Source organism: Chamaea fasciata, unplaced genomic scaffold (genome assembly GCF_029207755.1).
Source record: "Chamaea fasciata isolate MVZ Bird 193981 ecotype frontalis unplaced genomic scaffold, bChaFas1.0.hap1 SCAF_3, whole genome shotgun sequence".
NCBI classification, from domain to species: Eukaryota; Metazoa; Chordata; class Aves; order Passeriformes; family Sylviidae; genus Chamaea; species Chamaea fasciata.
The window spans coordinates 41,948,855-41,973,836 of NW_027094088.1; the positions used below are offsets into that span (position 1 = coordinate 41,948,855).

The 24,982-nt window shown below is 42.1% G+C and overlaps 1 protein-coding gene across 1 annotated transcript; it reads left to right on the top strand.

The window, feature by feature from the left end:
• The first annotated feature begins 525 nt into the window (after positions 1-525).
• CUNH1orf198 (chromosome unknown C1orf198 homolog) lies at positions 526-22,761 on the top strand. The gene is made up of 4 exons (XM_066178742.1): positions 526-873; positions 8,226-8,276; positions 17,745-18,296; positions 20,256-22,761. Exons 1-4 carry the CDS (start codon positions 526-528, stop codon positions 20,310-20,312), a joined length of 1,008 nt encoding a protein of 335 aa, XP_066034839.1. The 3' UTR covers positions 20,313-22,761.
• Positions 22,762-24,982: the final 2,221 nt, after the last annotated feature.

A 24,982-nucleotide genomic window follows, 5' to 3' on the forward strand; every position in this document is an offset into this window, starting at 1 on the left:
GCAGTTGCTGGACCTTCTACCGTGTTAAGAAACACGTACGACTTATTTAGGAGTGAAGAAAGGCAGGTTCTTGAGAGCGGTGCTCCTCTGCCAGCTGAGGCAAGTCCTTTCCTGGTGCTCCTGGCCGCGGCAGCGTGGGAATACTACAGCTTACTTTCCTCGGGAAAGAAGAGGAAGGGGTGTGGGAGAAGAGCGCTACGGCCAGGAGCACTTGAGGGCCGCGGGGCCCGCTCAGCCCCACGCCATCGACGGTACCGAGACCGAAGCAAGCCCGGGAGGCGGCGGGAGAAAGGCCGGCTCCCCGCGGGAGCAGCGGGCGGGCGGGCGGCGCCGCAGGCAGAGGGGGGCAGGGGCTGCCGCGGGCCGGGCGTGCGGGGGGCGGGCAGCGCGGGGAGGCGGCCGCCCGGCTTTATAGGGAGCGAGAGAGGCGGCGTCTGCGGGAAGGGAGCGGAGGAGGCGGTTCTCTTCCCGTTCCCATCCCCAATCCCGCCGTGCGAGTGCGGGGCTGGCGGCGGCGGGGTGGCCATGGCCTCCATGGCGGCGGCGATCGCCGCCTCCCGCACGGCGGTGATGAACGGGAACCGGCCGCTGGACGAGCGGGAGCGCAAGCGGTTCAGCTACTTCTCCTCGCTGAGCCCCATGGCGCGCAAGATCATGGCGGAGAAGGAGCGGATCCGCGAGCGCTACGGGCCCGAGTGGGAGCGGCTGCCGCCCCGCCAGCAGGACGAGATCATCGACAAGTGCCTGGTGGAGCCGCACGTCCAGGCCCGCTACGCCGCGCACCGCGGCACCGCCCGCCCGCCCGCGCAGCCCGCCTCCTACCCCAGCCTGCGCCTCAACACCGGGCAGAAGGTGGTGCGCTTCGGAGACGAGGTACCGGGCGCGGCGGGGAAGGGGAAGGGGCGCCGGCGGGGTCCGGGCTGGAGCGGCGCTCCCCGCCCCCGGCACCGCCGCACGGGCGGGGCGCGACGGCCGCGACCTCCCCCGGGCTGCGGTGCCTTCGGCGCTGCGCTGCCCGGCACCGCGGGCGCTCCGCGCCGGCGGCGGCGGGGCGAGTTGCCCCGGTGATGAGCTTGATTCCTTTATTTCCTCGCTCCCTGGCTGTGCGGGAGGGCGGGATGTTCACCGTGCGAGAGGCACTGGGTCGCACCGTAAAAGCAGGGAAGGCGCCAGCAACGATAGCGCTGAAGTGGATTTTGCAGAAAGGTGACTCGGAGAAGAGGACTCTCTCAGTTCCCCCGATGCCTGGGGCATGACCGTGTCTGGCGCTGGACATAGTCCCTTGCTGAAAATGGGCTGCAGGGAATGTTTACACTGAATTAAATCTCTTCCTTTTCGTTTCTAGTTTTAGACACGGTTAAAAATACAACGCTGAAAACATTCCAGCTCTTGGCATGTTTGACACCTTAAAAAAATGCAGCCTGTTCCATGTCACATGCCAGGAAAAACAGGGGTGTGGAAAGATAGATGGCAAAAAGTATGGATTTTGAACCTTCTGAGAGCCGTCTATCCAACGGTGAAGCGTGGCAGCCCTGGAAATCCACAGTAAAAGAGTACCCGGTGTGGAGCAGTGGGTCATGTTACCGAGTGTGAACCCTTGAAGAGAAAGGTCTAACCATGCTTGAAGGGAAATGACAGTACTCTTCAGATATTGTGTCTCTAATTCAGTGTATTTATTCCCTTTGTTTTCTGTTCTTTTACGTATCTATTCTATTCTTCTATTCTCATATGATTACAGCGCTGGTTTCTTTCGCTATGTCCATATAATGACTTTAAGTGACCTATTGTTAGTTAAGTTATGTGGTTTCTACCCGAAAAAAAAAATCTGCTTCTGCATTTGTAATCATCACTCCAATTTAAAGAGAGCAGTGCTACTTTTAGCTTCCTCTCCAGTATCCCTTGCAATGGGATTTCTAAGAAGCCTGTGGGGCGCACTGATACTGGGCACCATGGATCCTGACCGGCTTTGTGCCAGGAGACTGCTGCCTGTGTTTCCCCTGTCAGGAAGGTGTGACGCTGTGCTGCACACACATTGTATCTAAAGCTAGAGAGTATAGGATGTAGCTCAGTTTTGTCTAGGTCATGATACCCAAAATTCTAGATAAATATTTGATAGTAATGGCCAAAAAGAAGTGTAGAAGGACACAAGACAAGAAATTTGGTTGTGCAAGCAACCTTTGAAAAGAAATTTAAATCTGAAGTTAGTTGTGAAAGAATTTAAAGAGTGTGGAGAGTAAATATGTTCAGTTTTCCCAGCCTCTGAGAGTTCTGCTGTGCTTTCTGCTTTGAATTAGGTGGATCTGGAAGCAAAGCAAGCATGTTGTAGGCTGTTGTGCTGCACTGTATGGAAATAATAATTTCCTAAAGCATCTAAAGAGTCCATCTGAAACTGGGCAAATAGTTTTCTTTCCCCTCTCCTCCCTAAATACAGTTACAGTATGCATGATGTTGGCGTTTGTGTAGCCATTAACCAAAGAAGGCATGGTTCATCCAAATACTTGATACAAAGTGTTTAATTTTGGAACATCTGCCTCACTGACTTCCTCTTTGACTTCTAAGCCGAAGTTAATATAAATTGTTTCTCTGAAGAAAAGAGATTCCACTCGTTTTGGCATTCGCCATTTCCATTTTAGTTCTTCCAACTGTACTACTGAGCCTTGGAGCCTTTCCTGGCTCCTCATCTGATAGCTTCCTCTCCCCTGGCTCCCTTGCTGGCATTTGACCTGATTGCTGGACGTTTGCCCTGGCTGACAAATTGTTCCTCCTTGTCTTGCTGTAGGAGAGCCACAGCCGCCGGTCTCTCGCCGGTTCGGTTCGACTTGCTGGGCTTGCGATGGCTTGTCCTGCAGAGCTCTGTTAGCTCTGTGTCCTGCTCAGACAGCTCAGGGAGCTGTGACCCTGCTGCCTTGCTGAGACTCAGCTGCTGCACGCACCCTGGTCACCCAGCCCTCGCTCAGGACAATGGGATTGGTCCTGGCTGCTGTCCCTGGCTGTTGGTGTATGGCATCCTAAGGCAGGGAAACAGAGAGTAGCCCACATGCCTCAGAATCACTTGTAGATGTTGCAGCGCTTTCCATGAAAGTGTTTTGGTCTGATGATGTTCTTGCTGATACACCTGCTCCAAAAGTTTCATGTTTCCAGCCACAGCTCATCTTCCCTGTTAACTGATGTTGAAATCTGTAGTGATCTACCTGTCTTTGCTTAAGCATGGAAATTTGATCTCTTTCACCTCATGTTCTTTGAAGGACTTGGTAGAAAGCAAGCCAAGGATAAATACTGAAGATACTGATTTACTGGTCCAGGCCTCTCACTGTTTCAGTCCCATTTTCATGCATATAACCGTTATGATAAGGTGGTCCAGAGGATATATGTAGTGGTCGTGTAGCTCTGGACAGTTGCTTCCCTCTTTCTCGCCCCCACCGTTTCCTGTATATCTCTTCTAACACCAAATTTATCTCCTGAACTCATAGCCCAGGACTGTAAGTTCTCAAACTATAAACATCTCCTACGTTTTCAAAACACCTTTGAGTATGTAGGCTGTGTGGGAAGGGTGTTACAGAACATAGACGTGCAGGAACAGGACCGTGGCATCCTGTAGCCATGATCCAGTCATTTTATAATGCTAGAGCACTGCAGCACCATGTGTGACTCTTAGCAAATGCCTGGAGTCACTGCTCCTTCTCTTCCATCTTATCCTCACTGTGGCACCACCAGTCATGGAGTTGGCAGCGGAAGCCCTGCAGGCACTGTGAACACAGTTTCAGAAGAGGATTAGGCTAACAGGGTCATTTCACACCCCAATGAAATAAGTTTTGTCCTGTTTGCTGAAGACTGACTTGCTATCATCGCACATGAGCCCAGCACAGGAGACTGTTTGATAATTTTATGTGTCTAGACAGCCCAGGCCTCTTGGCCGAGGGCTTTTGGATGCTGCAACAGAGCTTCCTCTTTCCAACAAACCTCCAATTGCTGGCATTTCTCCATTTATGATTTCTTCTTTCTAATGCCCATAGCGGTAGAAATGAAGGTTAACTGAGCAGAGAGAAATCTAGAAATACAAGCTGAGACTGAGCATGAATGTAATATAGATGGATTATTTTTGAAATATGCCATAAACTGTGAGGGGAATAGGTGGAAAATCAGCAGTATGTGAGAGGCTACCACTCTTTGCCTGCTGTAGTGGCCAACCTTTGATAATGCAACTGATTTGGTGTCAGTTGATGCTACTGGGTTCTCTCTGGTTGAGTGGAAGATAGTTTAGATATTCAGTTTACAGCAAGTTCTCACTGTTCTCTTAATACCATCCTTTTTTTTTTTTTTCCATAAGTGTGTGACATGCACATGGAGTCAAGGTCTGATTTTTCCTTTGTTTTTTAGTTCTTTTTTTTTTTCCTTTAAATGAATATTCAGTATTTGAGCAGTAAAAGAGTTGGACATGAAATAAATAAACTTTTCATTGGAAAAAATGCCATATGCTTTAGGAAGTGATAAACATTTTATGTGGAGGAAAGATAGGTAAGAGAGTTTGGTTAGCTTCATTCATTATGTCTCAAGAGGGAAGCTTGACTTACCTGCCTTTGTTTTTCTTAGCCTTAAGAACTTTGGCACTAAGCAAAGGATCAACCCTTTTACCTCCCTACTTAAAGTTGCTTTAAAGCAACAAATAGTCAACATAGCAAAAACTTTTAAGTTGGACCTGTTAGAAAGATGTGCCTTTTAAACACCCAAAAATTAAAGGCAGCTTTTGAGTCCAGTAAAACCTCAATAACCAGCAAGTCGTGTTTTAATAACACTTCTGAGAAGCATTTATTGGTGAGTTTGTGTCTTGCCCAGCTACTGTCAGCTGTGCTGAACAATGCTTGTGTCAGACACACAGGCACACTTCTACCAGTGTCTTCCATTTTGAAATTCAGTTGTTGTTTTGCAGCAAGCTGCCTACATATAGCAAATGTAATTTGTGATTATTTTTAATATATTTTGCAGCTGGTTGTTGAAGTCAAGTGTATGACCAGATTTTTGCCTCTCTTTCTCACTCATCTTTTTCAGCTTTGAAATATGTTGCAAGAGGCCCCATTTCTTACAAATAGGTTCTTTTTTTAACCCTGGTGAACAAAAGTTTATTTATTTGCCTTCTTTCTGGAAGAAGGCATTGTTGTATGCTGAAAACAAAAGCTGATCAGATATGGATTTTTTCTAATCTATGTTGGTGACAAATAGCCTTGAACTCTTTTTTTCTAGAATTTCCAGTCATAATTCACTTTTGTTAGTATTGAAATAGTTGATTCTTTTGCTCCCAGTTTCTTCAAGCATGTAAGAACTTGTTTATTCTACAAAAAACCAAAGTTACTTCTCATATTTTGTTGGTGACAAACTTGAATCAGGCAGTTTGGATAGCACAACACAGTTTAACAGTATCCTATGTTTTCACTTGGTCCTCTGCATGTTCTCTGTGTGAAAACACATCAGTGGAGGCCACAAACTTCCTTCCCTTCCCTGACAATGGGCAGAACTTGTCAACTGTCTTCTTCATCCTAGCCCCAAGTACTCTTCAAATAACCACAGACATCAATTGCTTGTAGGTTTGTGTCCTCCAACCACGTCTTATCCTATTTTATTCTTTGCTATATCCTGTGGAAGATCTTTTGAATGTGAACAGAGCACCTCAGAATTACTGGCTCTGAGGTGTGCTGGTCTGTACAACCCGAGATACAATGAGACTTCTTTTTAAGCGAAAAGAAAAAAAATCCTTTTCTTTTAAGGAACTGCTGCCAAACCACTTCTATCTTATATAATTTATGGAACTCTTAGATGCTATCTCTGACCAGAGCTTTTAACAACTCTTACCAAAATTAATTCATTCCAGGAGCTTTTTGCTTGCCTGTGCTGGAGGTCAAGGTCACCAGTTGTGATGCCAGCAAGGGCAATGATGGTTGAGAAGGCATCAGCTTCTATGAAGTGGGACTTGCTCTGTCCTGCAGGGAATGATGTGTCCTGCTGCATGACAGCCTCATACCTTCACTCTGCCTTCCCCATGCTGTTTTTTTATCCCTCTGTGGTTGGCCTTTTGTTGTCAGGGCTGGCTCACAGCAGCAGTGTCATTGCTGAGTTGAGGGTGTGCAGGAGTGTTGGTAGAGGTGTCCCTCCCACTGCTGTCTTTTTCTGCCTCACATACAGCAAAGTGAAGAACTGGATGTCTTGGATCCAGGATGAGGATGAACTTGGCTCACTTTCAAGTTTAAAATTGGTCCCCAGCTGGTTTGCTTGTCCTGTAAATGGCAAGAAGACAGAGCTTCCTTTAAACTCTTTAGATAAAACCCACTGGCAGCTATGGCTACAAATCTGGATCTTTAAGGGGCTGTGACTGCACGTAGCAGTGTTAGTGTTCTCTGGACTTCACTTCTGTCCTTTACTGCTGTGGCCAAAGTCAGGCCCTGATTTATCCAGACCCCATGCAGACAGAAGTGTTATAGTCCTGCCTTGTGTGTGAGACTCAATCCAGTGGTTAGGTTCTCCCATCTCTCTACCCTTCTGGGCTGTGATTCCTCTCTAATGCATGCTTCAGGAATGAAGTGCCAACTCCATCTCAGAGGCAAGGGATATTGTCCTAAAAGGAGTTTGAATTAATTAGACACACCTGCTGTGAGGCATCACAGATTGGATGGTGTGGCATTCCCATGCAGACAGCAGCACACCACAGTGCAAATGCTGGTAGATACTAAAATGCAGACTTTTGCTCCCTTTTTTCCTTTAAATGTTAAAACATCTGAGAATCTGTTTCCTGGATTGAGAGAACCTGTATTACATTTGTGTTCTTGGCAAAAACTTCCTGTACCAAATTTCGTTTTGGCCACAATATGTGATCAAGCAGAGCCCAGGCCTTTCCTCTTAGATGAGCTCTGTCAGGCCAGTTCTTTTTAAGAGCATGGGATCACCCTCAAGTATGCCACAAATACCTTGCTGCTAGAAACCCTGTATTTCACAGATGAGTGATAGTTGGAGTATGACATGTTTTTATGTTTAGGAGATGGTTTTAGACACTTCTAATCATGATCTCATAGCTCTTGGCCATAAAAATCTGCCTGCAGTGAAACAAGAGAGGGTAGATCAGGAGAATGTTATCAGATGTGTGAGAAATATATTTCTAGAAAGGCAGAAACCAGAAATAAGAAAAAAAAGCAACCACAGTGAAATGTGGGGTTCCTGTGTTGTGTTAAAACATGGTTGAGTACTGTTACTCTTTGAACAGCAGGAGTGTGAGAATCCTGCATGGTTACTCCTGGCCTTTCCCTTTCCATACAGTGTTCCCATTCCCGTTCCTTCCCTGGTGTGCTGCGATGCCCACAAGCAGTGACCTTCTCAGGATGGAGGGTGCCACTCACAACCTCTACCTGTGGGACCATCCAATGTACCAATGAGTCCCAGCCATGACTGGGAATGGAAATGCAATCATGTTGTTGTAATTCTTCAACAAATATGAACAACAATCATTTTTCAAATTATTTTCCACCCTTTCATTTTTCAGGTCCGCCTGTATTTCTGGGGAGCATGCCTAATATGAAGAGATTGTTTAAATTTCTCAGTTTGGGATTCTTTTCAGAAATGCAGCTTCTTAGAAGAATGGATTTCAGATTTTGTGCTGTGGATGCCGTGTGGCTCCTTCAACAGCAGTGAATATTTATTCCATTGCAGCCATCACTGACGTGGTGTGATGATGTGTCCTGTTGGGGCTGGATCCAGCTGTGGCTTGGCCCAGTGGCCACACAGCTGTTTCACTCCCCCACGTCTGCCTGGTTGTACATGTGCTCTTTGGTCTGCCAAAGGGAGGAAATGGGGCTTGCTTTCCTTGAGGCCCCTTCTCCTTTTGTTGTTTCTGTCCCTGTGTATTGCTAGTGGCTACCAAAGAAATGCCTAGTAGAAAACTGGAAATATGATTTTAAAGCTGTTTGTTGAGAAACCATTTCAGGAGATTTGGACCAGGTTAAACCTTCATATATTTTGTAGATTAAATTGGTATAATATTGATAAACTTCCCCTCAGAGGACCTGCTTTCAACCAGTCTTAAAATGTAATCAGTGCCATCTTTAAGCAGTGCTTTCACTTTACAGTCAGTTCTGTAGCAGTGGTTGTTACAGTTCCAGCAGTGTAACATAATGTCATCTGTGTGATGCTTCTGAGAAGATGAAGCTGCTCTTCTAATTTTTAGTCATTTTTGAATTTTATTTCAGGACATAACTTGGCAAGATGAACACTCAGCTCCATTCTCCTGGGAAACGAAGGTAAATAGCTGTTTTTTTAAAATCTTGGTTTGTCATTTTATTCTGTTCCTTCTGCATTTATTGTCTTAATTTTGATACTTGATAGATTAATGTCAACTTTATTCTATGCAAGCTGTTTAAAGTGACCATCCTGGAAGTGAAACAGGACTGGTATGCTTTGATTTACATCAGGAGAAACACAAAGTGTACTTCATGAACTGATGTTCTGACTTTGAGTGCAGATGTAAAACCAATTCATTACAAATTATTTGATTTTTTTTGTTGCAAACTTTTTAATCAACTTTCCATATTTAGCAAGACCTTTGTCTCACATACTGTATAAACATAGCTGCATTTCACTTTTGAAGTCAGGAGTAAAGTAGCTAGAAAATGGTGTGAGAAATGTGCAGGTGTCTCATAACTTCACTGGATTCTTTCTGAAAGCCTGTCTAGTAGTTCTTCTTTTATCATGAGCTAGAATGTTGTCTTAGGGCAAGTGTAGTGAAACATGTTAACCTAGGGCCGTGCTAGAAGCATTATATTATTTCCTCTCCAAAAGGCTCCTTAAAAAAATAACGTGTTTTTCTGTGGTGGGTTGGTTTGGGGTTTGTTTTACACCTCATTTTACCTCTGGTATTTTGTCAAAGCGTTATTTATGGTGGGATTCTCATATGGCTAACACAGAGCCAGAGTTCTCCATCTTTCTGAACCTGCAATTGTGCCACATGTGTGATAGGAAATCAAGTTTAGTTCTTGTTCGAGAAATTCTGGGAGCAAAACCACAGCTCATTGTCTTTCTCAACTGGGTATGGCCAGCATGTTCATTTAATCACACATTTCACACTTGGTGTTTTTTGCCTTTATCTGCCAGAGAAAGCTGCTACTGCCCTGTTCCCCATTTCTTTTTTCTTTTTTTTTTTTTTTTTTTTTTTTTTTTTGCCTTTGAACTATGTAGATAATCATGTACGACCTTATGAATATCATCTTAGCCTAATGCAGAGTAATTATTTGGAAATGCCAGTGAATGCTAAATTAATCCAGTTGACCTGAGATTTAGCCCTCCCTGCTCAAGGTCACTGCCTGTAGCTGCACCCCGTCTGTGCTTTGCAGAAGCTGATTAACCTATAACTTGATATGACTCCTGGGTCCTGGCAGCCTGCAGTGCTGCAGTTTAAGAGAAACCAATGCCAGTCTTCGCTTGTCTTAAAACTCCTTTAAAAGCTGTGATGGTTCAGGAACCAGCGGAGGATTTCCTGCAGTGGAAACCTGGTCACTCAGGCAAGCCCTTCTGTCTTACAGGACCCTCAGAAGAAGCAGCCACTGGCTTTTAGTGTAATCTTTTAAAAGTTTTTAACATGGATATACTTGGGTGAAGCTCCCAGGAAAGGAAAAAATGTCAGAAAAGTGTTGACCTCGTTGACAGTAAGGTGAAATAAGTAATACATTGGAGACAGCAGTGTTGTCTTTCTCACTTACTGGTCCAAATACAAAACCTCAGGTTTGGCAATGTGGCAGCCATAATCATATTTTTAAGCTCTGTCTTGATAAGATTTTGTAAGTTCTGAAAACTTGAACTTCCTAGAGATACTGCTTCATATAATGCACTGACTAGAGATGCATGATGAGATACATCTGCAACTTGAATGGATTTTCTCTTTAACTGGTAGTCTTCTTTTCTTTTTAATGCTTGTGTGTCTACTGAAGTGTTTTTAAACCCAGCCTGTGGTTTATTGCCTGCTGATGAAGGGTATTTCCATTGTCCTCCTGGTGTCTCAAAATGAGAGACCAAGTGGATAGATGCACCGATTTCATCCTTTACTGTAATGAATCAAGGAACACAGAATGATATGGAAACACTTGTGTGGTCACGGAAGAGAAATGAGGAGGGGAGAAAGTTGTTTCAGAAGTAATTGTCGTGGCTGATCAAGCTGTGTTTCCCTCTTTCCCCTCTCCCTCCTTGCTGACCAGAAATAAAAGCTGTGCCAGAGCTGTAAACTGAAAAGTTGCATGACCTTTTTCTTTAGAAAAAGTCTAGAGAATCCATTTTTGTCTGGATTTACGGAGTATGGATTGTCAGTTCCTGTGGATTCTTCCTTTTGGTTTTTCCCCAGTGCCTCATATTGTATCAATCTTTCAACCAAATCCTTCCACTGCTGAGTCTTCCTTTTCAAACGTGGAGATCTTGCTTTGTCCTTAATCTTTGATCTTCCCTTACCAGTACTTTTATGAGGTAATACTGGAAGGCAATTTTTAATGAGGTAGCAGCTGAGGAAAAAGTAGCCTGACTCAAGTGGTCCCCTGTGAGGAAACCTGAATGTGCTGTTCAAGAAGGTTGGTGTGTTGTAATGCATTGTTCAACGTCATGTGAGCCAGACCCGTTCCCACTGTTATTTAAGGCTGTCTGGCTCTTTCCATTCCCTGAGCTTTACCCATGATGGGTTGTTCTTTCCACAACACTCTTCTCCCTGATCTCCCTTTAATGCAGTGCTTTTTGTTTGGTTTGGGTTTTGAGCATGCTATTGCCTGAATGTGCATGAATATGCTCGGGCTTACCCAAGGAAGGAAACCTGGCTTTTGCAGAGCAGAAGAAAGTAGAGATGTAAATCAGTAAAACCAATAGGCTTGCTTTTTTTTTTTTTTTTTTTTTTTTTTTTTTTTTTTTTTTTTTTTAGCACTGAGACGTAGAAAGTACTCATTTTGCTAGTTTATTTTTCTGTAACTAATGTGAGGGAAACTGAGAGGGTAGCAAGAAGCGTGGAGAAGAGGGGAGAGCATGTATTCTCCCAGGCTGAGGGCTCTCAGCTGTAACAGTGATGCCAATGGGAATTCTAGCTGATAAGGTGTGGACAAATTTTTCTCACTGTAGCTAGTTCCATGGATTCCCTACTTCCATGGCAGTCAAACTTACCCAGAGAACAGTGTATTGAATTGCTGTCATTTTGTGCAGAACATTGTTGAAGGGCTTGATAAATTCACTTGTGGCACAAGTGGACTTTCTGTGTTCTCACTTTAAACACAAATATGTGATATGTCTGCATGATTGTTGTTCGTATCACAACAAACACTTGCATGAATATCCCTGCTATTTTTAGATGAGTATTTCTTGTCTCACCTTTTTATTTTTAAATCCTCAAACAAGGCAAAGTAGAGCTGCAATGTAAATTGCCAAGTTAGCTGCTAGACAGCATTTAAAATAATATTTTTAGTAGATAACGATAACACTTCTCAGAAGCGAAACTTGGGAAATGGTGAGTTCTCTTGGCACTGCCAATGGGCTGACATTTTAAAACTAAAGATTGAATTGGAAGGAGGGGTTTGGTTCATGGGTGGAGCCCTCATGGACATAACATGTCTTGAAATGTGGGTTACAGTTTTAACTGGAACTCTAGCCAGGTTTATGAATTCAGGGCATTCTATTTATGGCTTCAGGTTCATGTGAGATGAAAGATGACATTTTGGCTGAGTTTAGCCTTTGAGGTTTCTTGGTTTGTTTGAAGTGAAAATTCAGCGTAACTCAGCATGGACCTCAAGATATAAATGGAAAACAAGAATCATGCCTGAACTTGGAAGTAAAATTTCTCTGCAAGTCTTCCTGAACTCAGAACTTTATGGGTTCTGAGCTTTTAGATTTGAGAGGGGTTAATTAATTTAGTAACGGGCAGAAAATATTATAGTTTGCCGCCTCCGTTAACACACGGAATGCACTGAGCAACATGGGAATAAATTGCAATTTACTTCTAATTCATGTTATTAATAAAAATAGGTTTTATTCCAAAGGCTTTAAATAGACACATGCATATCTAAAGCTTTATTTTTCTTGATACAGGTAAAATGGTTGCTGACTCCCTTCTATTTTCAACAGGCCCTCAGGTATTTGTTGAAAGGAGAAGGTTCTGAGGTGTGTTTAAAATAAACCAAAAAAAAGCAAAATGAGGAAGTGACAAACTTCAATCCCTTCAATAATCTGGTTGCTGCCTTCCTGTCCAAATTCCCTAATTATATTGCTACAGAAGTGATCTAATTCCAGCAATGATTTAGGAAGAAAACAACTATGTTCCACTTGTAATAAACATGCTTTACCAACTGTTTCCTTTGTCTAAAATTGAGGCAGTCTTTAGTATCCTCCTTTTTACAAGCCCTACTTGGTGTTTTGTTTCAAGTAGGAAAACAGTGGCAGAAGAGAATTTTTTTCTTCCTTCCTTAGGAGCATGATATTATAATTGTTTGTTACAAGCTATAATTTGGTATGAATATTTTTGCCAACCTGGCATAAATGGCAGTGCTTCATTGGAAGGAGAGTAATCCCTGAGCTTTTGAGATCAGCCTTCCCTTTTTGATTTAGACTACGTATGTTTAAAACATAGTGCTGTAGAACTTCTGTTGACTATTAGTTCTTGAGCAAAAAAAAAAGTCCACCAAACCCAACTTGTGGTAATGGAAGAAACCTTTGTTCAAGGTTTATTTTATGCTGTATGGAGTAAGGATGTGTGTAAGGATTCAGTTACTTGCATCGATCTGTGTTGGTTTTGAGCATAAAATCAGGCGCTGTCAGTACAAGCTTGCTCAAGATAGCCAGGAGCAGTGGCAGACTGGATTGAACTCATATCAGCAGAATATGGAATGGAATTTCCTCCAAAGGTCTATACTGTAGAACTTCGGCATTGTCCTTCTGTATGGACTAAAATTACTTAGATTGGTTTTGAGTGTTTGCTCTATTTTTTGCCTTTGCAATTTGCCTCTGCTGACCTAAGGATTTCTTTGTGACTCTGAAAAGATCCTGAAAACACTCACGGTGTACACAGGAAACAAAGCAAAAACTGCAGCTGCTTTGGGCCCTATATTTATTTTGGTTTTGTCCATTCAGCAAAGCAAAGTCATCTTCTAAATCTTTTAAAGTTGGCTTTCTTACCTCTGCATTTATCAGGCTGTGCTTAAAACAAGTTGCTTTTGACAGTGTTTCTGTAGTCTTTGTCTCAACAATTTAGATTTTTCAGCCTGCCAAGCAAAACAATTTGTTTTGGCTGTATTTGTGTGACTGCTTAGTAAAATACTACACATTCCTGATGAGTGAATAAGATACTTTAAATGTTCCTGGGTTCTTTGTGGTCATCTTGTTTTTAATATGTACTTATGAACTGAGACCTGGTTTCATACAGTATTATTAAATCATGACATTCTCAGTGTCTGGTGCCTCTCTTTCAGCATACATTGTTTCCCATGAGTATATACAGCCACTGTTAGAATTTAGTGGATTATTGCTGCCTTGAGACTGAAGTTCGAGCTAAATTTTTTAATCCAGTAAACAAAGTTCCTAAATACCTTCATGTGGTCTTTTTAAGGAAAGATGGGCATGCAACCTCCTAAAACCTGCAGTTGATAGTATTATTTATATTTATGATACAGAAAAATGATCAGGACAAGACATCCTTTATTTAAACCCTTGCAGCGGTTTGGGACCAGAGGGGTAAGACTGAAAAGAACACAGGCTTCAAGGTTCGCTTTACCTCAAAATACTTCTTTGTGCATGCTTTCACATGCACTCTCTCCCCCTTCTCTTGTAATGTGTTGAGAAAGACTTGCTCATGCAATAGCTTGAAAATACTACTGCTGTTAATAGCTTTTATTTGAATTCCAATAATTTCTAGAAATTACAGTTGGGACTGTACTAGTCTGCCTGTAAACTCTTGAGACGTTCTGGGCTGAACAATTCCCAGAAATACCATTTGGACAGATGGTAGGAAAAAGAAAATATTTTTATTTTATTCCTCAGATGGGGAATTATACGTACAGAAACTGCAACTTGAGTAAAGTAATGCAAAATCAATGAAAACAGCGGGGAACTGAAACCATCTCTCTAGAATCCCAAACTGTGCCTGGAAGACAATTCACTTTTGACCATGAAATCACACCCCATCGTTCAGTGTTTGCCTCCCCAGGGTGGCAGCTGGTAGAGGGCCACAAGTGCAATTCTACTTCTGAGTGCTGCATGGGCAGGTGCAGCCCACAGCAACTCTGCCCCAGCCTGGGGAAGGCACACCTTTACAGGTGAGCTGCTACCCCAAGTTTGGCTGGGGCCAGGAGACATGTGCATCAAGATATTCTCATGGCTGGCAAACCCCAAGGAAAAGGACATTTTTTGGGGGAGAGGGGGAGGTTGCTGTCTTTTAAATATCATTTCCTTCCTTCTCCTGCTGACGCAACCAATTGCCGATTTGCAATCTGATGTAAGAAATTGAGAGCAGAACTCTAATTAAAATCACATTTGTAGTGTCTAGTGACTCATTAGAGTGTACAGTACTACTCATTACTTAGATGTCAGCATAGGGTGTTTCACACATGGGCCTCTTCCGTCTCTGTGAAATTATCTTCCTACTTAGGCTGCTGCTTTGTTGTTTGATTTGTTTTTTTCCTTGCGGGGGAGGGTGTTTTATTGCCAATTTTTTGACTGGATAGATATTGCCTATTAATCATTTTCTTTCGTCAGCTACATTTCTTAGGGGTTTAGATGTGTTAAATAACCTCAGAAGTCAAAGAGAAGCATTATATATTTCAGGGAAAACAGAATATCTTGTGACTGGTCCACAGAAGTTCTTGGCTTCTGGAATTAGATGCTGGAAGCAGAATTATCCATGTGACCTCTCGGGGCTGTATTTACATCATGCTGAGACACAGTGCTTTCAGAACCTGTCGGGGTAGTCTTGTCTTCTTTGCCTTCCTTGTGGGAGAAAGAAACTCCTGAAGAAGTGTTTTCATTTGGATTATTCTGTGTCAGGCTATGAGCTGTTTGATCTCCAAAGCATACCGTGAGACAGATGTGCAATCTCAAGTGTCAGGTGGTCCTGTCTTCTGAAATGGGTACACCCCGTGGTCTCTGCACAGAGGGCAGAGAGGACATCCTCTCCAGAACATGCCTCCACGAGCAGGGTGGAAAGGTACAACTCCCTGAAGTGCTGTTGCAGTGCCACACTCTTCTCTACACTAGGAGTGTTGTGCCACTTCCAAACCACGTCTCTGAGATGATATTTTGACATTTTTTTATTTTTGATATTTTGATATTTTTATCTTTTTTTTTTTTATAAAAAAGAACAGAAAATATCTCCACAGTCAGTGGCTTCAGCTCCACAGCCTAAGAAGTTCTCAGAAGGCCTGGCTTTGCTTGTCTGGCTGGCTGCTGTTGAAATGCGGAGCCATCTTGTTGGTTTACTTGTTCTAATGTTTGTTTTAACAGACCCATACTTCCCTTCCATTGCTGTTTTTCCTGGATTTTATTTCCCACACTGTCCTGGTGGACCTGGGGGCTGTGTTGGCCACTCTGCACTCTGGGCACTGGTCTTCCTCTCCCTTGGGCTGGGGGGTGAAAGAATCATTGTACTGAAAGTGACTGCTGCTGTGATGGCCTTCAGCTACTGTCATCCCTAGTGTGAGCCCCGGGACAGGCTATTCAGAAGAGAGCAGACTGCTGCAGGACAAAGAGTAGCACTGTTTTAATGCCTACATGACAAGTTTTACATGACTTAAGTCTTCCGAGATGGATCTTTTTTTTCTAACCTGTCTTTGATTTTTAGAATCTGTCTTTTGTTTTTTTTCTCCTGGCTGCTGGGGAATTGCAGGTCTATTTTATATTGTGTTGTGGGGTTTTTTTTAAGCTGGGATTTTATCAGTTCTAAAGTCTCAAAGCATCTTAGCTTCAGGGTGGTAAATCACTATTCAGTAGTACTGCCAAATGAGCTTAGGGAAATAAATCCCTATATTTTAATATAGGGAATGGCAGTCACTGTAAATAATCCTCAGCACCATTGCATCTATGGTTTGTTTTTGCAAAATTTATCTGTGGATAAATGTCCTGCTCTTAATTTTGCGTCATGACTTGTTTAAAAAAAATAAATCAGAGCACTAAGTTTTTTCCTCACAGTTTTTTGCAGGCAGGGTGGGTTATTGAGTTGTTTGGTAAGACTTGTGTGTATCCTTGCACTCACCTTATTCTAGTTGAGCTATAAATACTTGCAACTTGTTTATGTTCTGCATCTTTTGATAGCACAGTGAATTCCCCATAAAAACATGGAGCTTGGTGCTTTCTTGCCTACAGCCTTGGAAAAATGATGCATCTAATTCTTTAGAAAGGTCAGATCTAAGTCCATGAATCAAATTATGTGTAGTCAGCTGCTGACTGTTTAAAAAAATTGTTTTATAAATAATCAGTTGCTGGGTTAACAGTTGTTCTTTGATGAGAAGTTTCTGAATATTAACTACAAGGGGTGTGAGTCCTGCTAGATCTAGAGTCCCTTTGAACCTAACATGCACAATACTGTAGGACTCAAGATCAAACACTTCAGTGAAAATGATATGCAACTAGGACTTATTTTAGACTGAAGCCCATAGATGCTATTGCAGTTTTATTCAGGAAAGGCTGGGTAAAGAAGCAGAATGATGGAAAAACATCACAAATTTGTAATGAACTTCCAAAGTACCTTTTAACCATTTGTAGCAAAAGCTACAAGTCCTCTGAGCTTTTTTCAAACCCAATCAGGCCCATGATGACAACAGCATAGCTTTAACAGTAGAGGCAATTTTTCTTTTCCTCGCATTATTTGTTCCTTTTTACAAACACAGGTCTGTATTAGGTTGTTCTTTCCTGGCACATATGCTTATATATTTCTCAGAGGGTAATAAGGCTTAACTTTTATTAGCCTGAATAGTGTGTAGCTAGTTGAGAATCATTTTACTGAAGTGGTGGTAAGTAAAACAAACGTTTTGAAGTACTGCTCACTTTTCTGTGACTTGTAAGATTTTTTTCATGCGTTAAATGTGATCCCTTGCTTCCTTGGCCCGGTATTACCTCTCAGAAATGGGTACAGCTATCTCTGCACCACAAGAGAAAACAAACCAGGGCTCTGGAATAGGTGAAGAACTGGTCCTGCTGGAGTTATTTCTCTTCCTTCAGAGGGGCATTAGAATTATAAAATTACTTACTTATGCATACCCGTTATATCTAATCCTTTATCTTGGAAGTAGATGGACCTGTGACCAACTATTTCAAAGACTACAGTGAAAGATTGCCTTTTGAACTACACTCTGAAGCTTTTTTTTTGCTTAAATTTTTCGTGTGAAACATACCTGACTTTCAAAATGCATCTGCAGCTGTCGTAATGTTTTAGTGCCACTATTCTAATGTTTCAGGGCTGTGCATGCTGTGCACTGCTGCCTTAGATGGCACTGAGCAGCTCCAATACAATTGTTTTCTCTGTCTCCTCTGCAGCAGGTCTGGGACTTTTATGTTTGCTTGCAGTTCAGACTTTTAAAAATCATTATTTTTATGAAACTAAAAAGATAGGCATTTATGGAGAAATTAAGTTATCTTTGCTGTGGTACCTGTTGTCTGAAAGCTGTCTTGCAGTGAGCTAAGCTGTTACCTGTATGCACCAGGGTCAGCAAGTCAAAACTGCATCTGTGTGAAGGGCTTTGAAATACTGTTTTCCTGTCCCTGAACAGAGTCAGATGGAGTTCAGCGTTGCATCTCTCTCCATTCAAGAGCAAGGTGGTGCCCAGCTGCAGAACGAGCAGAGGCAGCCTGTTAAAGCAGCACCTGGTGTCCAAGCCCCTAAATCTTCTCAGGCCAATAAGACCCCTGGCTCTGATGGGTTGATAGCATCCAGAAAGGAAGAGGAGTCGTCCTTCTGGAAGATAAACGCAGAGCGCTCAAAGTTTGAAGGAGACAAGTCTGAGTTCCAGTCCCTGACCCCCAGCCAGATCAAGTCCATGGAGAAAGGAGAGAAGCCCCTTCCCTCTTTTTACAGACAAGAGTCTGCTCCAAAGGAGATGACCAAAGCTGAGAAGCCCAGCATAGCTAAACCAGAGAAGTCTGTCACCCCCAGCCAACCTTCTGTATCTCTCGAATGGGAGAAACCTCGACCTACTCAACTCCCTACTACTTCTCTAGATGACTTCTTTCTTCCTGATCCACCACAGGATCTGGCATCTTCTAGGACAAACAAGGAAGATACTGATGGTACTCTACTTACAGACCCACAAATGCCTGGACAGGTGAGTACTGCTATACTCACTGGCCTTATATTTAAAAACTGTAGAGAACATTAAAATCAGGCAGGTCCACTCTGAAAGATTAGGGACTCCAAAAAGCACTAAGCCATAGCTCAGCTTGATGGCTTTTTGTCTTTCAAATGTGAAGAAATCTATTTAACTTGTTATTTAACAGTCTGTTTAACATGTTAACTTCAATTAACTGCTTTTTCACACATGAGATGAAGGCACAATTTAAATCTAACACCAGAAATACTGACAGGGCACCAAGTAGCTAATTGACAGCAAGCTACCTTGCAAGTTGCTGTATCAAATAAAAGAGGTTGTGGGGTTTGGGGTTTTTGTGGTTTTTTGTGGTTTGTTTGTTTGTTTGTTTGTTTGTTTGTTTGTTTGTTTAAGCAAAACACTTACTGGAAAGAATAAGCTTTTTAACTTGAAAAGTAGGTGAGCTAGGGTCTAGGATACTTTACTGGTACACACAGCATAGTGGTGAATGGTGAACTAGTTCTCAGCTGTTCCAAGCAGCAGCCTGACAGCCACTTCCCAGTGCTTTGTCCCATGCAGCTGTGCTGCTTTCAAATGTGTTTTCTCTTATAGTCCAAAATAGAAATAGAATGAGCTTCCAGAATTAGTCTTCTCAATGTTGTTTTTAATGAAAAAACCCAAACAACTCAACAACAAAAAATAACCTTAAGCAGCTCAATAGCCAATTGAAGCTATTTTAAAAAGCAGATGCTGATCTGTGAGAAAAGAAAGAGAACAGCAGGATATGATACAGTGAGGGGAAAAAAGGAAAGAGATCAAAAGCTTGAAAACTGTGAAGTAGAGAAGAGGAGTGGTACTTCAAGCAGAGCCGTGCAGTTCTGTTTGAAATCTGTGGCATCACTCTGGCACTGGCCTGACACATTACTGTGCACCTTCAGCACTTCACACAGCTTTTTCTCTATTTTCCCAATTGTGATTGTTTGAATTCCAGACAAGATGATGTAAGATCAGAAAGATGCAGGGTGAGGTAACTGGTTGCAAGAGAAGTAAGTGGCAGCACTTAGGAGAGAACAATACTTAAGCCACTCCAGTATTTGAAGCTCTATCTTTAGTTTTCATTTTCTGAAGCTGAGGGATAATGCTTCCTGAGCTACAATTTGTGAACATGGTAGTCCTTTAATTTTAGTTAAGGGCTTTATTATGTTTTCTTACAATTTAACAGTTTTAATTCCTTTGTGAATGTTTTCAAGATAACTGAAATAGTTTGAAAAGCCTGTTTTTTCTCTCTGTGGAGAAACAACCCTCCCATGTGAAAATGGGAACAGGGAAACAGAGAAGAACTTCATGTATGATAAGAATTTTCATCCTTTCTCCTTTTCTGGATTATCTTCCCTGTTCTGGGAAGCCAGGCTCTAGGAAGAAAATCCAGAGACTCAGCTGTGCCTCTTGAATACTCTTCCTAAACACTAAAATCATCCTGAATGTCATGGCTAACGCTGCAGGAGTGAGCATGTTCTGAATAGCTTAGTAAATAACTTGTCATCAAAGTTTAATCTGTGTAGTTTTGTGGAAACAACTAGCTCTAATTGCAACAGACAATCTGTTGAATTAATGATGCTCTCCTTCTGTGTTTGTTTCATTCTCTGCAATTCCCACTGTAGTCTAAAAAATTGATCTTCATGAATTTTTTCCATGAGGAAAAAAAACAAAACATTTTGCCTGCAGACCACAAGAATAACTTTATTTTTATCTGGAATTGCTTTTTGGGGCATTGTGAGTATTTTTCTTTGTCATGTCTAGCATTTTATGGTGTAGGTACTTTGGTATTCTAGAGTACGGTGAAGACCTTGAAATATTGTCAGGCAACATTTTAAACTTTATTTTTTAGATAGGCAGTCAAACATTGAGTTTGTAATAACTGTAATTAACAACTACATCTTATTTCCTTTTTTTTTTTTTTTTTTTTTTACCTTGCAGACTAGTACAAGCAATGTTATCTTGAAGACTGGCTTTGATTTTCTAGACAACTGGTAAAACATACTTCAGAACAGATCAAACCAATTTTTGGGGAAGGAGTGGAATACCTTTCTCCTTGTATGTTAATTTACTAGCATTTGTGTCTTTTTCTAGAAGTAACTTTCAAACTCTTAAATGTTGCCTTTGTATAAACTTTTGTAATACCGTATGCGTTTTTTGTTTTTTAAACAGTGATAGAAGTGTGGTTTCATTTGGATATTTTTTTAATATCTGTTAAAAATTTTAGTAGCTACTGTATTGAGAGGATGGGAGAAGTTACCGTACACATGTTAAAGAAACACAAATGAGAGCCTCTGTGTCCTAGAAATGGAGCCTACAGGACCAGATTGTTGTTTTCAGTGGAAACCTTGCTAGCATGGCTTGTAAGAAATAGTGTTGCACGTGCAGTGGTTCTGCATACTTCAGATAGCCAGCAAAAAATAGTATGAAAAGCAAGCATCCAGAACTGCATTGATTTGTAGATTTTGTTAAGTTTCAAAGTATCTTTTGTACCACTTACTGAAGACACTTTTTTTCTGAAGAAGGCAAGGGCATTGCCAAAATGATGGATCAAAAAAAGCACTGTGTTTGTACCCTACAAATCTGCTAAAATAACTTTAAGAGTGTTAAAAAATGACCTGGGGAAATGGTGTTTCTGGTCTTTGGATTGAAGACTTGGGGGTAGATAGAAGGGAGTGAGACAACACTTAATGAATTGGAGAAATTCTTCAGGGAACACAATTTCACTGCCTCCTTACTAGAGCATAACTCTTCATAATACTAGTGCTGGAACTACAGCACTGGGCATTTCTGGAGTGTAGATTACCTTTGTGTCAGTAAACCACTATGTTTATGGGAGGTCACAGCAGTGTGAGGCTTTTTTTGTTTTTTAAGCAGCTTACCGTCTCAAGGACTCATCAACTTTGGTGCTTTTTCCTCCTTGTGGGTTCATCCTCTTTAGTGTTCAACATCTGGGTTGCATTTATACCTAAGGTGCAGAGAGGCATCTCAAGGTGGCCCTTGGCAGCGTTGCCTCCAGTTCTGCTTTTGAATGATCTTTGGTGTTTAAAATGTAGAGAACAAGAGTAGCTGTCGTTTGGATCTGTTGTCTCTGAAATGCAGCATGATTTACACACTGATTCTCACTGTGTTTACCTCACCTTGAAGCCTTAATTCCCCTACGCACAGCCAGTGACTGGTCTGCTCCAATGCCAAAGGTTTGACTTTTCCCTTTACCTCAGCAATAGTCCCATAGCATTTGTTTGGGGTAGAAGGCAAAACACAGGGCTCTAATGGGTCCCAGCCAAGGCTGTAAGAAGGTCACCATCTCCTGAGCCATAGTTGTGCTAGGCTTCTCATGGATTAGCACTTGACATTTGGTTCAATGCCAGGGGCAGTTAAATGTGCAGAATTGGATGCAGCAGGATTTTTTCTGCTTGTTACAGGAAGAGTTTGCAATGTCCTGGAGGAATCCTTGCCTCTAATTGGTGTGCTGCTTGCTCTGAACAAGCAGAGTATGCTGATAGAGCATTAAAATTTACTTGTTGGGCGAGGAAAATGCTGTAAGCATATCCCCCCCAACCCTTTCCCCCACACCCCACCAAAAAACAAACAAACGAAAAACCAACCAAACAGACAAACACCCCACCAAGGCCAAAACTTCCACTTTTTCTAATGTTTTCTTAAAAGGTTCCTTAGCTAAACGGTAAGATTGCCACAAAGTAGAAGTCACTGCACAGCATACTCTTATTTATAGAAAAATAGCTTCTGAAAAGAAGCTTTTATAGCTTCTGAAAGCTTCTCTACGTTCTTCCTGACATGTAAAAGCTCCTGTAGTTCGTGGATATTATCTCTGCATTCAGCAGTTCAGAAAATATTTGTTGTTACCATCCTGGAATTTACGGCTGTTTTTTTCTTTTGTAGCATTTGCTACAAGCATCCAGAATTAATACATCTTAGAACAACTTTAACACAAATTCTTTAGGTGTGTGATTAATATTGACTTGCACCTTCCTTTTAAAGCTAACAAATGTTAATCTTGGGGTTTACAGTTACCAGTGAATCTGATTTTCTGTACATTCAGCTGCTGAAAAGTCGGAAATCCAAAATGAAGATGCACATTCTAGTCTTTTTCTGATTTGGGGAGATCTGAAAACAAAGTCTCCTACTGTCAAGGAGCATTACTTTAAATCTCTGGTAATACCTTAAAGCTTCTTAGGGAAGAACCTGGGCTGCCTGTCTCTTCCATCGGCTAACTCGACCCTAATACACATTGGGACCAGCTGGTAGAACATGCTGCAGAACTTTTTACTTATCCTGGTAGGTTTTTCCTGTGCTTTGACAAGAGTTGATGCTCCTCCTTTCTTGAATATGTTTTTATTAAACATTCTTACAAAAATGAAATTGTATTTGGTCACATTTTATATTAACAATGTTTTAATAAAGTCACTTTAAATAGAACTGTCAAGGTTTTTGTGCTGCTTTGTGTGTTGTCCTTAATACTCCCCTTGCCTCGGTGCCATTGGAGTTGTTTGGGGCATCTTGAATCTGCCTCAGAGAAAGCCAAGAATAATTTGATCCAGAATTTAGAAACCAAATTTTTTAGATCAGGGGAAAAAAAAATCGACACGCTTCAGCTGTTTTTTCAAGTCTTCAAGTGAATCTGTTTTGGGAGGTATCCTTGCTTCATCATTTCATCTGGCAACTGGGGACAGGATGAGATGTGGGAAAGACTAAAATCTATTTGTCCCTCACTGTAATAGACTTAAACCTAACACACACACTCTCCCACCAATATCTCCAGGTAATCCAAAGCAGTATCTGGATCATTATTGCAGAAGCAATTTGAAAACTGCACATCGTGATTTAGCCCCCGCTGTCAATTAAACACCACACAGCTCTTCCTTAACTTCACCCTAGCAGGATGGGGGAGAGAATGGGTTATGTGTTCGTGTCTCAAAAAGGAAGGTGCTGGCAGAGGCCACTGGGTAGTCTCACTTCCTGCCTTTTGTCATATGCAGCAAGTTCCCAAAATGTAAGAGAATCAAATGTGCAGCTACAAGGATAGTTTTTCTTCTGCATGCTCACATCTACTTCTTCCAGAAATGTATTTGGAAAAACAATTTGGTTTATACTCGAGCTGAATTTCCAACAGCTAAAAGGCATTTGAAGAAGAATTTGGTTTGGAAAGACTCCACAGCCAAGTAAGGGTGGTATTCCAACTATATTTAGGATCTGGCCTACACGTAATTTGCTTCAATCTTGTCTAAGCTCCCTCTCAAATTTTAAAAGTTCTCTCTACTAAAGGCAAATCCACAGCATCTGGGCACTGTCTCAGCACGAGGAGCCAGCAGGTCTGATGGATGAATGAAGACTTGTAAGGGCAGAGTAGAAAAGATGCTGTGCCTGAAGAATAGTGATTGATTGATTGATTGATTGATTGATTGATTTAGTCGTGACTTTAGTGGTATTTGCTGGGGTTGGGACAGCCTTTGAGGTCATGGTTGTGGGTGCTGGTGCAGTACCCAGCAGGCAGAGCCCTGTTGATCACTTAGCAACTGCATCCCCCAAAGAGCTTGCAAGCCAAGTCCCTGGGATACAAAGCCAAGTCCCTGGGTGTTATTTACAGACAGACCCTGGGCTTTGCTGTCCAATTTGCCCATCACCCACTTGAATCAGCATGTTACTGTATACTACTCAGAGATCAAAACCATAATGTGGTGACCAGTGACAGGACCTGAGGGAATGGCCTGAAGTTGTGTCAGGGGAGGTTTAGGTTGAATATTAGAAAAAAGTTCTTCGCCCAGAGGGTGGCTGGGAACATGACTGTGAAACTTGGACCTTATGCAGGATCAAGATACAGGTCTAAATGCCCTTGGTAAGTCGGGATTTGACTGGAATGCCAACAAATCAAAAAACATATAGCTGCCCTGGAAAAAGCTTACTTAATTTTTCTATAATGCTTGTCTCTAAAACGAACAAAGGAATGAAAAAGAAAATAAAGTGCATGGGAGAAGGAAAGAGTCTTCTGTGATTTTTGGAGGATTTGACTTCAGTGACCAAGCTGAGGTTTACACAAGGGCCTGACCTGAGCCCTAGCTTCTCTTACCAAAAGCGTTGAGTGCCAGTGGCCCTGAAGTTTAATGGGTCATTTATCTCCTGAATTTGTTCTCTGAAGTCCAATAACCAGAGTTGAAGGCAGTCTTTGAAAATCTCCCACTTGCAGTAGGTGCCAGTTATCTCAGGAGAAATGTTTTTGTTGCTGTGAAATGCTGGCTGCTATGAAGAGATGCAGTGGCATCCCAATGGGGATGGGAGAAGAAAAGGTGAAGGAAGAAAAAACAAAGTTCAGCTGGGAGGAGAAAATTCCCCACGTGAGTCCTCTCCACCCTGCCATTTCCAAGCTATGTGAGCTGGGAGCACTGGCTCCTCTTAGCTTGGTGGCAGAATTTATTTTGACTTGTAAGAAGCCCAGGCTTTATTACAGCTGTTTGTTATTAAAGTTCTAACTGAACATCCTGCTCTCCTTGACACATTTTTCAGACCTTACATTTGCCAAGAAAGAAACTTCTGATGTGTGCCTATAAGCTTATACTCAAGAAACTCTGCTCTGGCCTGAGTGTTGTACAGATCCCTTTGGGTTCCACCCATTTGGCTGCAGCTCAGTTGCTCCAAGGCAAGAATACTGC

Bases quoted from the DNA above. Each gene is read 5' to 3' on its own strand.
- CUNH1orf198 (XM_066178742.1), top strand. From the start codon at position 526: ATGGCCTCCATGGCGGCGGCGATCGCCGCCTCCCGCACGGCGGTGATG. The intron at 874-8,225 runs GTACCGGGCGCG...ATTTTATTTCAG, and splicing joins TGGTGCGCTTCGGAGACGAG to GACATAACTTGGCAAGATGA. The intron at 18,297-20,255 runs GTGAGTACTGCT...TTTACCTTGCAG, and splicing joins ACCCACAAATGCCTGGACAG to ACTAGTACAAGCAATGTTAT.